General features: G+C 33.8%; 1 protein-coding gene and 1 long non-coding RNA gene across 19 annotated transcripts; one reads left to right on the forward strand and one right to left on the reverse strand.

Annotated features, from left to right (window-relative positions):
* Nucleotides 1–4020: 4020 nt before the first annotated feature.
* LOC123213021 (protein N-terminal and lysine N-methyltransferase efm7) lies at nucleotides 4021–6635 on the reverse strand. Its single transcript, XM_044632343.1, has 7 exons — nucleotides 6483–6635; nucleotides 6315–6376; nucleotides 5638–5771; nucleotides 5170–5315; nucleotides 4911–4982; nucleotides 4623–4718; nucleotides 4021–4384 (listed from the first exon to the last, which is right to left on the reverse strand). The coding sequence occupies exons 1-7, from the start codon at nucleotides 6541–6543 to the stop codon at nucleotides 4230–4232; spliced, it is 726 nt and encodes a 241-aa protein (XP_044488278.1). The 5' UTR covers nucleotides 6544–6635; the 3' UTR covers nucleotides 4021–4229.
* A 1146-nt stretch (nucleotides 6636–7781) lies between these two features.
* On the forward strand, nucleotides 7782–13184 carry LOC123218808. 18 transcript variants are annotated; one of them, XR_006502775.1, is made up of 6 exons: nucleotides 7782–8230; nucleotides 8366–8433; nucleotides 8560–9122; nucleotides 10398–10970; nucleotides 11068–11243; nucleotides 11630–13184. It is a non-coding gene; the product is annotated as an uncharacterized LOC123218808 (long non-coding RNA). The 18 variants fall into 18 exon arrangements; XR_006502747.1 differs by having other exon boundaries at nucleotides 7783–8230; nucleotides 8560–9497; nucleotides 10920–11243; nucleotides 11630–12132; nucleotides 12302–13184; XR_006502764.1 differs by having other exon boundaries at nucleotides 7783–8230; nucleotides 8560–9497; nucleotides 10920–11243; nucleotides 11630–11770; nucleotides 12302–13184.
* The last annotated feature ends 1415 nt before the right edge of the window (nucleotides 13185–14599 follow it).

Genomic DNA, 14599 nt, shown 5'->3' on the forward strand with positions numbered 1-14599 from the left:
ATGTCCGACAGTTTGGTGGAGTGTCTGGTGTATTTTGAAGCTTCAGAATCAGTTTGCATATGCTTTTCGGTTGAGATTTTGGTCTTCATCGTGCGTTATGTGTCAATTTCATTGAACACAACTGGCGTGGTCCAAAATTTAGTACTACGTATTCCAGAAGTTGGTTGGCTGAAAGTCAATGATATATATTCTACTGAAGTTGTACAATCTCAATTAGTTCGGTTGTTATAAAATTGGTAACAACTGAGATATCAGAATCCACTAGAGACAAGTCATATTGTCACGCTCAATGTGAGGCAGCGACATGAGAACGAACTGCGTATAATGTTGTTGATTTCACCGTAGGATCAAGGGCGGAGGGTTGCTTGGGGTGGGGAGTGCAAAAATGAAATCATGTGCAACATTGAAAAAAAATTAAGTCATCACTACACACATTAGTTAAGAGCTAGAGTCGTTCATGTGCCGAACCTATAAACCCATGACAATATGTGATTAATGATATCCATAAGAAAATCATTCCTTGTGATTCATCCCAAGGGAAGATGTTATTCAAGAATTAGGATGGTTGTTAACAATGTTTTTAGACTCCAATTAGGTGTTAACATGACATCTTATTAACACTCAAACCAGTTTGATCTGATAGTTGAACTGTAATTCAATACTATTCACCTAATCCAACCCTAAGTCAATCAAGTCTAATGGCTAAAACAGTTTTTAACTATGCCCTAGACCGAATTTTGCAACAGTTCCCACTCAGCTTAGCTGGTTTGGTCAGGTTTCAAAAAATTGGCTTGAAACCAATTTAAATACTAGGTTCTTGCTCTAGGCATTCAAATTAAAGCAATACCATGGATGATTTAACACTCCTTGCCTCCATTCTGAAGATACAAATTTCACAACATAACTTCTGGGTAGACACGTCAATTGGGCCGGGTTGAATGGAGGCCCGGCCCGAAGCACGAAAAAAAGCTCGGGCACGACAAAGCCCGGCCCGTACTGTAACGTGTCGGGCCCATGGGCTGGCCTGGCCGGGCATTGGGCTTTAATATTAAACTCATGGGCTGACCCGACCCGACACGACACTGTTTATATATATATATATATATATATATATATATATAATTTTTTTTTAATTTTTTATTCTGCCAAATGGCAGAAGCTGGCAGAAGCAAGCTTCTGCCTAGCAGAAGGCCAGGCAGAACGGCTTCTGCCATAAGGCAGAAGCTGTTGCCAAACTTTTTTTTAAATTTTTTTTTAATTAATTTATTTTTTCCTATAAAAACCTATTCAATTTTTCATTTTCACTTTCAATTACAATTACAAATTTTTCAAACTCTCAATCTCTCAAACTCCCAATCTCTCAAACTCTCAATCTCAACTATTTATTATATTTTTAATCTCATTTTATTTTAATTTTATCATTACAAAATATTACAAATGGATTCAATGTCAAATGAATTCAATCCATTTGAATATTATCATGCTGACGCTGATGATATTATTGATGATGCATAAAGTGGAATAGGTAGAGCACCAACAGGTGAAAGTGGTACGGGTATAGGTTCGCATTATTCGACAGAGAGAAAAAGAAAACAAACGTCAATGGTATGAGAACACTTTGATAGAATAGAGGAAACAATAGAGGGGAAATTAATTCGTCGAGCAATATGCAAACATTGCAGTTCTTGTTTAACATGTGCAAGTACAAGTGGGACGGGACATCTTCGCCGACATGTTACTGATTACTGTAAAAAAATTCCGCATGAACTTAGAGGGCAAAAACAAATTGCATTCACCAGATCGCGATCTGTTAGTCTAGGTGCCACTTCAGCAGGAGGTCCGAGCGGTTATGGAAATATGGGAGAAATGTCAACTTTTACGTACGATCAAATGAAGGTGCGAGATTACATGGCCAGATATGTCGTTACTTCTGATCAACCTTTTAGTTATGCAGAAGATTAAATTTTAGAATGGATGATGCAAAATAGTATTCAACCAGCATTTAGAAGAATTCCTAGGTCAACTCTTAGGTCAGATATATTGAGAAATTATGAACTAATGAAAATAAAAATTATTGGAGAATTAAGTAATTTTAATGGTGTTATTTCAATAACTTCTGATTTATGGACTGCTACAAATCAACATATATGGTATCTTTGTGCAACTGCTCATTATATTAATTTTGATTGGCAATTATGAAAAAAAGTTATTGCATTTAGAAATTTAGAATATCCACATAGTGGTCTTGCAATTTATCGTGCATTAGCAAATATTTTTTACGAATATAAAATTAATAATTCTATTTTTTCAATTACTTTAGATAATGCTAAAAATAATAATAAAGTTATTGAATATATGTATAATCATTTATCTTAATCATTTAATGGAAAATTATTTTATGTTAGGTGCGCATGTCATATTATTAATTTAATCGCTCAAGATGGCTTGAGTTTGGCAAAAAAACATTTAAAAGTAATTAGACATGCCATTGCATATATTTCATCATCCCCATCACGGGTACAAGCATATCATCAATTATGTAGATCAATGGGGTTAAGAAGGAAAAAATTAAAAATAGATATTAGCACTAGGTGGAATTCAACATATCTCATGTTGAAAGCATGCGAAGGTTATGAAATTCCTATAACACGATACTTCAATACCCAACCAATGGATTCGCAAGATCCTATTTTTTTGACAGATCAAGATTGGGAAATAGCTATGGCTTTAATGAACTTGTTAGAGCCATTGAAAACAGCCACAGATCATTGCTCAGATGTGTATTATCCGACAACTTGTTCTATAATATATAGTATAGTAGAAATAAGTGATATTTTTAAAGAACATAGGTATCGTCACTCTCATAATGCTTTTCAAAATATACGTATGCAAATGGAACAAAAATTTAAAAAATATTGGAGTGAAATTCTTTTACTTTATTCTGCAGCTACTATTTTAGATCCTAGGGTAAAAACTAATGGATTACAAAATTTATTTGATGTTATTAATGAAAATTTGTCAATTAATAGCAATGTAAATTCTGTTGAATATGTTCAAAAATTTTTATTTGATATGTATAGTATTTATGAACAAAAATATGAAAAAACTGGACAAAGTTCTGCACCAGAGGTAAATTCTAGTAGTTCAGGTAAAAAAAAGTCACGCATATAGTCTTTATTGCGCAAAGGTAAACAACCTGTTAGTCAAAGTACAAATTATAGTCAATTTTACAATTATATAAATATTGACCATTATCCTGAAATTGTTCAAAGATATAATGCTGAAAAACTAGATGTTTTGGCATGGTGGAAAAACAAGGCAGAAACATTTCCTGTGCTTGCAGCCATGGCTCAAGATCTACTAACACCTCCAGTGTCAACTGTAGCATCGGAATCCGCTTTTAGTGCATGGGGATGTGTACTGAATAATAGACGATCTAATTTACATCCAAATATGGTCGAAACGATAATGTGTATGAAAGATTGGATTAAAGCTGATTTTAAATTACAGAATCGTGTGACAAAAGATGTCTTTGAAGAATTCAAAGATTTGAATGTATAAGATGAATAGATAAATATTATATAATAGATAAATTATATTTATGTTTCGTAATTTATACAATATGTAAATTAATTTATTTGTATTTTATTAACAATTTATAATATTTTTTATCATGTAACCACGGTATTCTTCCGCCATAAGTGAAGGATTATAAATAAAATATTCGGGGTACTGTCCTCGATTTTAATAATTGAAAAATAATTTGTGTTGAAAAATTTTAATTAAAACTTTTTTTAAAATATTTAATAAGGCCCGGCCCGGCCCATTTAATAAGGCCCGGCCAGTTTAATAAGGTCCAGCCCGGCCCATTTAAAACCCGTTAGTATATGGGTCGGGCTTTGGGCCTTTATATTTTAAAGGGCTGACCCGGCCCGGCCCATTAGCCCAACTGGCCGAGCTGGAGTCGGCCCGGCCCTGCTTCTGGGTATAATTGCCCATAGTACTATCTACAATCTCATCTAAACTTTTAACACCCCTTTTTCTACTTAATTACGAATTCCTGTAAACAGGTTTGTTTCCAAAGCTAAACAAGGAGTGCCAATGTAATTTCTCAAAATCAAAATTGCAGATTCAGTCAGCAGGTGACTCATAGATTCACAGCAGCAATCATCCTTCACCATTGAAATTAGCTTTCAATTGTCAAAAATATCAGCTCATATCACATTTGTCTATATAGGTTTGATGCAATACACACGGGATCCCAAATGCTTCACCTCAAGACCATCATTTTCACAGCCACTGAAAAAGAGCGACTCATCTTCCTTCCCGATTCTGCGTCTCCAGCTCATCAAAAATGCAGGATAGGGCAAGCCTGGCAATTTTACTGCAAGAAAGAGGTTTAGAAAAAGTAACATGATGATCAACCAGTATCTAAATCAATAATACTTCATGCAACAAACGTGGACATGTCATCAGATAATTTTAAATTAGAGATAAAGTAACACTTAATCACATGATGACACGTCAACATTTGTACTTGTGTTTGTACTAATTATTAATGCATATAATATTACTCTCTCTTAATTCCCTGAAATGAAATCAGAAATAAGAAAACATGTTACCATTATTCTGCTCATTCCCCTTGCTTTCATCTTTTGGCTTGTAAGATTTGAGGAGAAAAGACAGAGATTTTATCAAGTTTGGGTACTGTTTTACATCTACAAGCAGAGAGAAAAGGAGAAAGAAACTCGTTGATGCATTTCCAGGAGAGAAACAAAATAATGAAAGTCAGGAATCAAAAGAATAGCTTGAATCTTATAGGAACAACTCAATATCAACAACAAGATCAGTTGAAGGTCGGACAGAGTACATACGATAGTTATGCAAAAGCACATAAGGTAGATACTTACACAACAAAATATCACTTGCTAGAATAAGGTCCCAATTTGGGGCTGTAATAGGAAAAGCATCTCCCCATGAATCTGGAATAGATATACAATTAACAAACTCTTCACATATCATTGCAAGCCCAAGACAAGAATTTGAAATTAAAATCACCACTTGTTGTCCACCAAGATAAAAACATAGAAATGGCATTCACCAGTTCCAATTCCCAACCATATGCATTAAATAGGAAGCCACTGCCCCATAGGAGAAAAAGAAACTCACGCCTTATATGAGGAAGCACTGGTGTAATTCCATTTGCCTTGCAGTTATGAGCAATGTTCTCCTCAATTTCCTGATCATCATAGTCAGATGTGGTAATGTCAAGATGCAATGTCTTTCTGAGAAAAATGGCCAAAGCTCCAGTGCCACTGCAAGTGATTAAAAGAATATACATCAGCTTGTTGTACAAAATATAGAGTAGATCACCAAGAAATTAGCAATGATCAGAATATAAGGTGTTCAACTGTAAGCAAGACAAAACAAAAGATGAAAGAATATTAAACTTAAACTAAAAATACATTGCCATATTATAATGCATAACATCCTCCATCAAAAACCATTTCCATTAAGTTCAAATCTCCTGAGCGCTCATTCTAAGAAGACCAGGGCATTTATGAGTCAATAAAATTAAGAACTAATATCGCTCACAAGTTAATCTACTACAACATTCAACTACAGCCGAAAGTATACCTGCCCAATTCAATGCAGCAGCGTCCTTCTATCAATGACCTGTGTTGAACTATCCATTCTGCAAATGCAAATGTTCCTGGCCAGAGTAAATTAGCATTCAGTTCATGAAAAGAAAACTCCCGAATAAGTAACTCCTGTACAAAAACCAAAACCATTAAAAGATGAGAAACATGACACTACATTGAACCATATAATTCAAACAAGCAATCATAACCTAGAACCGATTCTTTGAAAAACAGACCAGACCGGCTGGTTCAACCAGTCCAACCAAGATCCAATGGCCAGTCCAGTCCAGGTAAACACAAATTTGGGATTGGCCGGTAGACTGCTGTGACCTGTAGTCGCACGACATCAATGTAAAATATTGCAATTGCTGGGATTCAGTTCAAATCACAGCAATTACTAGGCATGCAATGCACCATCAGGCCACATTTCCATTTGGTTATATCTTTTTCTAATTTTTATTTAAATTGTTTCAACTAGCGGGAAAAACCCGGACCAGCCCTTCATTGGGTCAATGCCCAGTCTAGGTTTCAAAACGATGCCTAGAACAAGATTCTTTACAAATCAACAGACTAAAATACAATCAAACTAAAGCCAAGCATCCATTGAAGCTAATTATATCAACTTTAACAAAGCTTAAAATTATCCGCTCAAAGAAATTTCTGAAAGATTACCATTTCAGGGAATTTGTGGGTCCTCTCCACAAAGCTCTGAGAAGTCTCTGTGGTTTCCTCATCTGCAAATTAAAAGTAACAGTAACAGTAACAATTAATTTTCTATTTGTTGCAAGTTATGAGCAGAGTAATAAGCTTTACAGTAAAGATGAAAAAGAAAAAGAGTACCAGCAGACGAGTCATCGTCTTCAGCAAATAGCGAAGACGGGGAGAACAAAGCTATGTCCATTTTCTTCTCATTGTAAACTACTAAACCTAAACATTTGAAGAGGTTCGGCTTCAAGTTACTGTTAGACGGGGCTAGAATCCAGCCTTCTAGCTATGTCCACTTATTAGACGGGGCAACGGCCCATTTATTTGGTCATGTTAGGCCCATTTTGCCCATATAAATAGGGATAGATTTAATTTGAATTATTTAAACTTGAATTCGAATTTAGATTGAATGAATCAACTTCAGTTCAAGGATTGAGCTAGTTTTTTATAAATAAAATTAAATTCAACTCGATTTAAACATTCTAATTTAAGCTATCTCAAATCAAATCCAAAATAAATTTATTTTTCAATTGAATTCTAACTTCAAATCATCAATCTTGAATTGAATCCTTTTTATTCAAATTGTTCTCAAAATTGTGTCTTATTTCAAGCTTAACATCCCAAAATTATGTAAGTGACACCTTTTACCATGAGAAAGTGGTACTTAATTAAATTAAGCATATTTAAAGAGATTTAAACAATTTTAGGGTTATACAGATAGATTATCAAAATTAAGTTGGATGATTTTACCTCAATATAAAAGTAAATTTTGATTGAAGTTAACCTAAATTACCCCTTGTCAATGATTTTTTAAACAAAATAGTTGTAAAAATTAGTGTAAAATATTTTTTTTATTTTACACATGAGAAAAAGAGTAAAATTATACGCACAATTTATATATATAATTTTATATATAAATAATGATATATTATTATGTAATTAAATAATTTTAAATAAAAAATAAAATAATATTTAATTATATAATAATAAATATAAATAATGATATATTATTATATAATTAAATTATTTAAAATTAAAATAAAATAATAATATATTATTATTTATATACATAAATTATACTGAGTTTATTGTGGGGAAAACTTATAATTATTTGAGAATTGAGATGTTTAATGTTTTATATAACCCTTAGAATATTGACTAATTTCTATAGACCTCTAGAAAACTATTTTAATTAATTGTGTACCAGAAAAAGTCAAAGTACGCGTAAGACCAAAGCAATCCCCAAAATCCAGCTAACATTTTACAACACAAATTTTACCATAACCCTCGTTGTATTAATACCACCGGCTAATTACAAAACAAAACAACAGGTCAACACGTCGATGAATATTAGACGTCGATCTACGAAATAATCGTTAAATCCTAACCGTCCATCTCATAACCGCCATGCAGAAACCACGCTATAAAATCCTTCGTCTTCGATTTCGATTCAGTCGTACAAAAACCTCTTCTCGTTCGTTGTTTCTTCAAATTTGACCTTCATGACTCGTTCGTTCTTCTAAGGGCTCGGCTTCTTCGACAAGATTAATTTCATAAAGCCCTGTGGTTCTTACCAGCTTCTCAGTTTATGATTTTCATTCAAGATTTGTTAATTCGAAGATCTTCAATTCTCTAATTCTTTTACAGAGATCGTGGAATTGGGTGACATCTTTATGTATTAAGATAGATCTTTAATTCTCTTATTCTTGTTTCACATACATAATTGTCTTACGTATGGTTTATTTCATCTCTGATTTGATTCTAATATGTTCTTTATTGAGAATATTGTGTCGAATCGATTCTTGGTTCGCTAAGAGGTCTAGAATCTTTTTGTTTACCAAGACTTCACAAAATCTTCTGTCTTTGCGCTTGATATTTGCAAGGTATTTTTTCTATCATACAATGTTAAACGCTTATTTTTGGTAGATTTTTGTCTGATTTCGGAGATTATACACTGATTGGTAGTATGGAAAGATCTAGATATTATTCAATGTTTTTTTTCTTGATTATTCATGTAGCTTCTGAATTTGCTTCCTAAATCGAGTCTATCTTGACGAAGTCTTGTCTTTAGTCGCAAATTCTTTGTGTGAGTTGACTTATAATTCAGCTTGAAACTTTATCTTTTTCCTTCTTAATTGTGTTAAGGTTTAATTTTATTTGGAGAGGATTTGGACTTATATTTTGATCAAAATTTTTGTCCGTTGGGTTTTAGCTGCATGGGGAGGCTTCATGGTGGCAGTTGTTGATGGATATTCTTCAAGGCAGTGGTGTAGCAGCTGATTTGGTTGTGCAATCTATTGACACAAATGGGATAAAAGTTGTGATGATCATCTTATTAGATGTACTGGGATTAAGAAGCCCTTAGTAGAGGGTTGAGTCCTGGTTTTGTCATCCGACCTTTGCCATGACAGGTGCGCTTGCATGGCAGGTCACACAAATCTTAATAAAATTTTTGTTTTTGTGGTTTCGGGGGGAGTTCGCACGGGATTGCCCGGGTTCTCTCCTCTGTGTTGTGTGTCTGCTCTTCTTTTTGTTGCTTCTATATCTTTTCATCAAATTTGCCACCATCATCCAAATGCACCCCATGCATTTGATTGGATTTATGAACTTGTTACTATCAGCCCCAGGCATTGACTGGATTCAAACTTGGTACTATTTTGTGATGGATCTGAGTGGTTGGATTCATAAGCAACATCTCAGCAAATTAACGTTTTGAACCCATGCCATGATGAGATCCTGCCGCACTAATGCGTGTTCCACTGGAAAGTTATTGAGGTAAATTTCTACCAAATTTTAGCCTTTATATCGGAGTATTTTGTCTGAATATGGAAAATGGTGGCATATGACAAATACTAATTTAATTTTTAACATTCGCACTCGGATTAAGTCTCCTCATTGTGGCCTATTGATAAACTTGAAGTATTGATATTAACCATCTCTCATTTCAGTTTTACTATGTACTCCAAGACATTCGTACCTACACTATTCTCCTACAAATTGGTCATCTTACAATATACTGTAATGATTTCATTATCTGACAATATGTCCCATGGAAGTCACCTTATTATGGTTCTGGTTGTCTGCTATGGTACGATACATGCCACAGTACCATTGTCATATGGTAATGGGAAGATAAGATAGCACCATAGGGTAATGTTCTCCATCTTTCATTTTCTCAGAGTTTCCAACAAATATTTACTATATTAACTTTTTCTAAATTAAACCTATTATAATAGCTGTTGTGTTCTATAAATCTGATATTTACAAACTAATTGTAATGGGAAACGCCAAATTGGTATTATTTTAGCTCAATTGATTTTCAGAATTGTTTGTGTGTGAATGTTGCTGGCAGTTGTGCTCCATAGAGAGTATAATTTATGGTTTTTGAAAATTGTACTTGTAAAACTGTTAGCATCTCTCCCTTTTAAGTAAATGTTCATTTCTTTGGAACATAAATCAACTATATTGCTGCTTCATATCATTTGTTGAATTTCCTTTTAAGCCTAAAGTCTGTTCCTGATTAATCAAATGGAGGATGGGACCTGCAAGAAAAGTTAAGATTGTATATCTCGTTAACCGGGGAAGCTCATTTTCTGGTGTTGGGTTTGTGTTGGAGAACAATTGATTTTGTATATGACTACATTGGCACATCTGTCAATTTGCATTGGAGCATTTGAGTTTTTATAATATTTAATTTTTCAAGTTATTTCGGGCCTTGTTAACACTTATGTCTTTTGGGATTTAGTCATTTCGCATTTCTAATTAAAAGCTACGCAGAGGAGTAGCAGGAGGCTTTTCCTATAAGAGAATTTTTTGAATCTTTATGTTATGTTGACCATATTAATTTGTTCTTATGAAACTAGGCATTTGTATTAGTGGGGCACTTTGAACTTCAATAAAAATGTTTGCCTAGTTTGGGTTTAGCCACATTTGGCCATACTGTTCTTGTAGTTCTGTGATTACGGGGTTATTTTTTGATTGTGAAATCACTGAAATGTGAAAAATCATTTGAATTGCTTTTTTCCTTCTTGGGTGCTTGTAATTGTAAAGATCTGGAAGCTCTAAGTGGGAAGAGCAGTCAACATTTCCAGATTTGAGGTATATCTACTTACCTTAGTCCCATTTCTGAAATCCCAGGTGTCCCATGTTTAAATCGATGGTTGGTTAGAAATGGCATGGACCTCTGGCCCTGCCAGAAGACCAATCATGCCGGTTGGTACCAAATTGCTAAGGAAATTTTGTTTATACTCTTTCTTGTCTCGAGAATTATAATTATTATTGTCAACATGTTTTTAAAACTCAGATCAGCCGATTGGACCCAACAGACTTAACACACGGTAGTAGAGGAAAAATTGTTTCAAGTTTTGACCCACTTTGTATTATGGTTGAATCGGTGATTTTGTGCCAATTTGCAGGCTAAATTAACATTACATTGAAATGATAAAAAAAAAATAATAATAAAGGTCTTAAATGGTGCAGAAACTCGTCTTCAGAATGTGCCTGATCTAATATTCTATCTTTGCATATCCCTTTGACATCTTAATTTTTTCATGATTCATTTTCAATTTGCAGGCCAAATAAACTTTACACAGAAATGAAAAAAAAAAAGAAAGGTCTTAAATGGTGCAGAAACTACTCTTCAGAATGTGCCTGATCTAATACTCTTATCCCTTTGACATCTTAATTTTCTCATGATTCATTCATTGCAATCTTCTCATAGGTTTTTTGGGAGGCCAAAGGAGGGGGAGAAGAGATTGAATCATTGGACTGGATTAGTTATAAAGAGCCATTGGTGTTTGTTGGTGGGGTCATTGATGGAGAATTTGAGAGTAGCAGTGAGTGAGAGGGTGTTGAGCTAGAAGAGAATCTGATTAGGGTTTCTTATCACTTAAGAGGGTAATGGATGGTGCAGATTGATGATACAACTTGATATGTGCAAGGCATTTTTTTTTTCTATCATAGAATGTGAAACGATTATGTCTGTTAAGTTTTTGTCTGATTTCAGAGATTATACACTGATTGGTTGTGTGGAAAGATCTATATATTATTCAATGATTTTTCTTGATTATTCATTTAGCTTCTGAATTTGCTTCCCAGATTGAGTCTATCTTCACGAACTCTTGTCTTTAGTCACAAATTCTGTGTTTTAGTTAACTACTTATAATTCAGCTTGAAACTTCTTCTTTTTCCTTCTTAATAGTATTAAGTTTTAATTATATTTTTTTGTTGCATTGGGGAGGATTTGGACTTATATTTTTGTTAATTTTTTCCCTTGGTTTTAGCTGCATGAGGAGGCTCCATCGAGGCAGTGGTTGATGGATGGGATAAAGTTGTGATGACCATCTTATTAGATGTACAGGGATAAAGAAGCCCTTCGCAGATGGTTGACTGCTGGTTTTGTCATCCAACCTTTGCCATGACAGGTGTGCTTGCATGGCGGGTCACTCAAATCTTAATAAAATTTTTGCTTTTGTGGTTTTGAGGGGAGCTTGCACGGGATTGCCTGGGTTCTCTCCTCTTATGTGTCTGCTCTGCATTTTGTTGCCTTGATGTCTTTTCATCAAATTTGCCACCATTGTCCAAATGCACTCCATGCATTTGATTGGAGTTATGAACTTGTTACACTATCAGCCCCAAGCATTGGCTAGATTCAAACTTTTTACTAAATCGAAATGTATCTGGGTGGTTGGATTCATTAGTAACATCTCCACAAATTAAGTTTTTGAATCTATGCTGAGATGAGATCCTCCTGCATTAACGCATGCTCCACTCAAAAGTTCTGGAGGTGAATTTCTGCCAAATTTTGACCTCTCTATTAGAATATTTTGTTCGATTATGGAAAGGGATGGCATATGTCAAATATTAATTTAATTTTAACATTACCACTTGGTTTAAGTCTCATTGTGGCCTATCGATTTACATGAAGTTTGGATATTAACCATCTCCCATTACAGTTTACTATGTACTCCAAGACATTTCTACCTACAATATTCTCCTACAAATTGGTCATCTTACCATATGCTGTAATGATTTCATCATCCGACAATATGCTCCATGGAAGTCACCTTATTATTTTTCTGATCGTCTGCTTTGGTACGGTACGCATACATCACAGTACCATTATCATTTGGTAATGGGAAGATAAGATAGCACCATAGGGTAATGTTCTCTGTCTTGCATTTCTCAGAATTTATCTGCAAACCAATTGTTATTGGAAACGCTGAATCGGTATTATTTGAGCTAAATAAAATTCAGAATTGTCTCTGTGAATGTTGCCGAGAGTTATGCAGCATTGAGAGTATGGTTTATGGTTTTTGAAAATTTAACTTGTCAAACTGTTGGCTTCTTTCCCTTTCAAGTAATAGGCTATTCTCTCATTACGTTTATCAATATTGCTGCTTCATATCATTTACTGAATTTATTTTCAAGCCTAAAGTCTCTTCCTGATTCATCAAATGGAAGCTTGGCACCTGCAATAAAAGTTCAGATATCTCTCTAGCTGGGGAAGCAGATTTTCTGGCATTGGGTTTGTGTTGGAGAACAAGTGTTGTTGTATATTACTACATTGACTGATAGGTCAATTTGGTCTGGAGCTTGTGAGTTTTTATAATGTTTCATTCTTCGAAGTTATTTGGGGCCTTGGCAGCAGTTTTGTCTATTTGTGATTTAGTCGTTTGGCATTTCTAATAAAAAGATACACGGAGGAGTATTAGAAGGCGTTTCCTAATTGGCCTAATCAGGCTTTAGCAGAATTTGGCCATCCTGTTCTTGTAATTCTGTGATTACAAGCTTATTTTTCGATTGTGAGATGTGAAAAATCGTTGGATGGTTTTTCTCCTTGTTGGGTGCTTGTCTAGATTCTATCCCAAATTCCCAATTGTCCCATGTTTTAAATCGATGGCTTGTTTAGAAATGGCATTTACCTGGCGCTCTGCCAGAAGACAGGACGAGCCAGTTAGTACCAAATTGCAAGTAAGGTACCCTTTCTTGTCTTGAGAATTATAATTATTGTTGTTTTTATGATTTTAAAACTTATATTGATTATAAAATTCGGATTGGATAGAATAGATAGATATAACCAAAGTCTTAACCAAATTGCAAGTACCAAAAATTTGTTTACTTTTCTTGTTTTGAGAATTATAATTATTATTGTTTTCATGGTTTTAAAACCAATCCACCCGGATTGGTTTTAAAACACAGATTTGATCAATGGGATACGCATAATTAAGTCCCAATCGAATTGCAAGCAAGGAAAATTTGTTTACCCTTTCTTGTCTTGAGAATTATAATTATAATTGTTTTCATGGTTTTAAAACTCAAATTGGTTTTAAAATTTGGATTGAATCGATCGAATAGGCATAATTAGGTCTCAAGTGAATTGCAAGCAAGGAAAATTTGTTTACTCTTTTTTGTCTTGAGAATTATAATTACTATTGTTTTTATGATTTTAAAACTCGGATTGGTTTAAAATTTGGGGTTGGATCGATCGGATATGCATAATCAGGCATCAACCAAATTGCAAGCAAAGAAAATTTATTAACTCTTCTTTGTTTTGAGAATTATAATTATTATTGTTTTTATGGTTTTAAAATTTGGATTGGATCAAATGGATAGGCATAACCAAGTTCCAACCAAATTGCAAGCAAGGAAATTTTGTTCACTCTTTCTTCTCTTGAGAATTATAATTATTATTGTTTTCATGGTTTTAAAACTCGAATCAATTTTAAATTTCAAAATGGATCGATTAGATAGACATAACCAAGTCCCAACTGAATTGCAATCAAGGACAATTTGTATACTATTTCTTGTCTTGAGAATTGTAATCATTACTGTTTTTATGTTTTAAAACTCGGATTAATTTTAAAATTTGGATTGGATCAATTGGATAGGCATAACCAGGTCTCAACCGAATTGCAAGTAAAGAAAATTTGTTTACTCCTTATCTTGAGAATTATAAATATTATTGTTTTCATGGTTTTAAAATTCAAATTGGATCGAACAAATAAGTATAACTAAGTCTCAACCGAATTTTAACCGAAGAAATTGTCTTGAAAATTATAATTATTATTGTATTCATGGTTTTAAAATTTAAATTGGATAGCATCGATATCCTAACTAGGTATCAACTGAATTGCAATCAAGGAAAATTTGTTTACTCTTTCATCTCTGGAGAATTATAATTATTATTGCCGCCATGGTTAAAAACTCAAATCGGATAGATCGGATAGGCATATCAAATTCCTGACCGAACT

The sequence above is a fragment of the Mangifera indica genome, chromosome 1, assembly GCF_011075055.1.
Source record: "Mangifera indica cultivar Alphonso chromosome 1, CATAS_Mindica_2.1, whole genome shotgun sequence".
Lineage (NCBI taxonomy): Eukaryota > Viridiplantae > Streptophyta > Magnoliopsida > Sapindales > Anacardiaceae > Mangifera > Mangifera indica.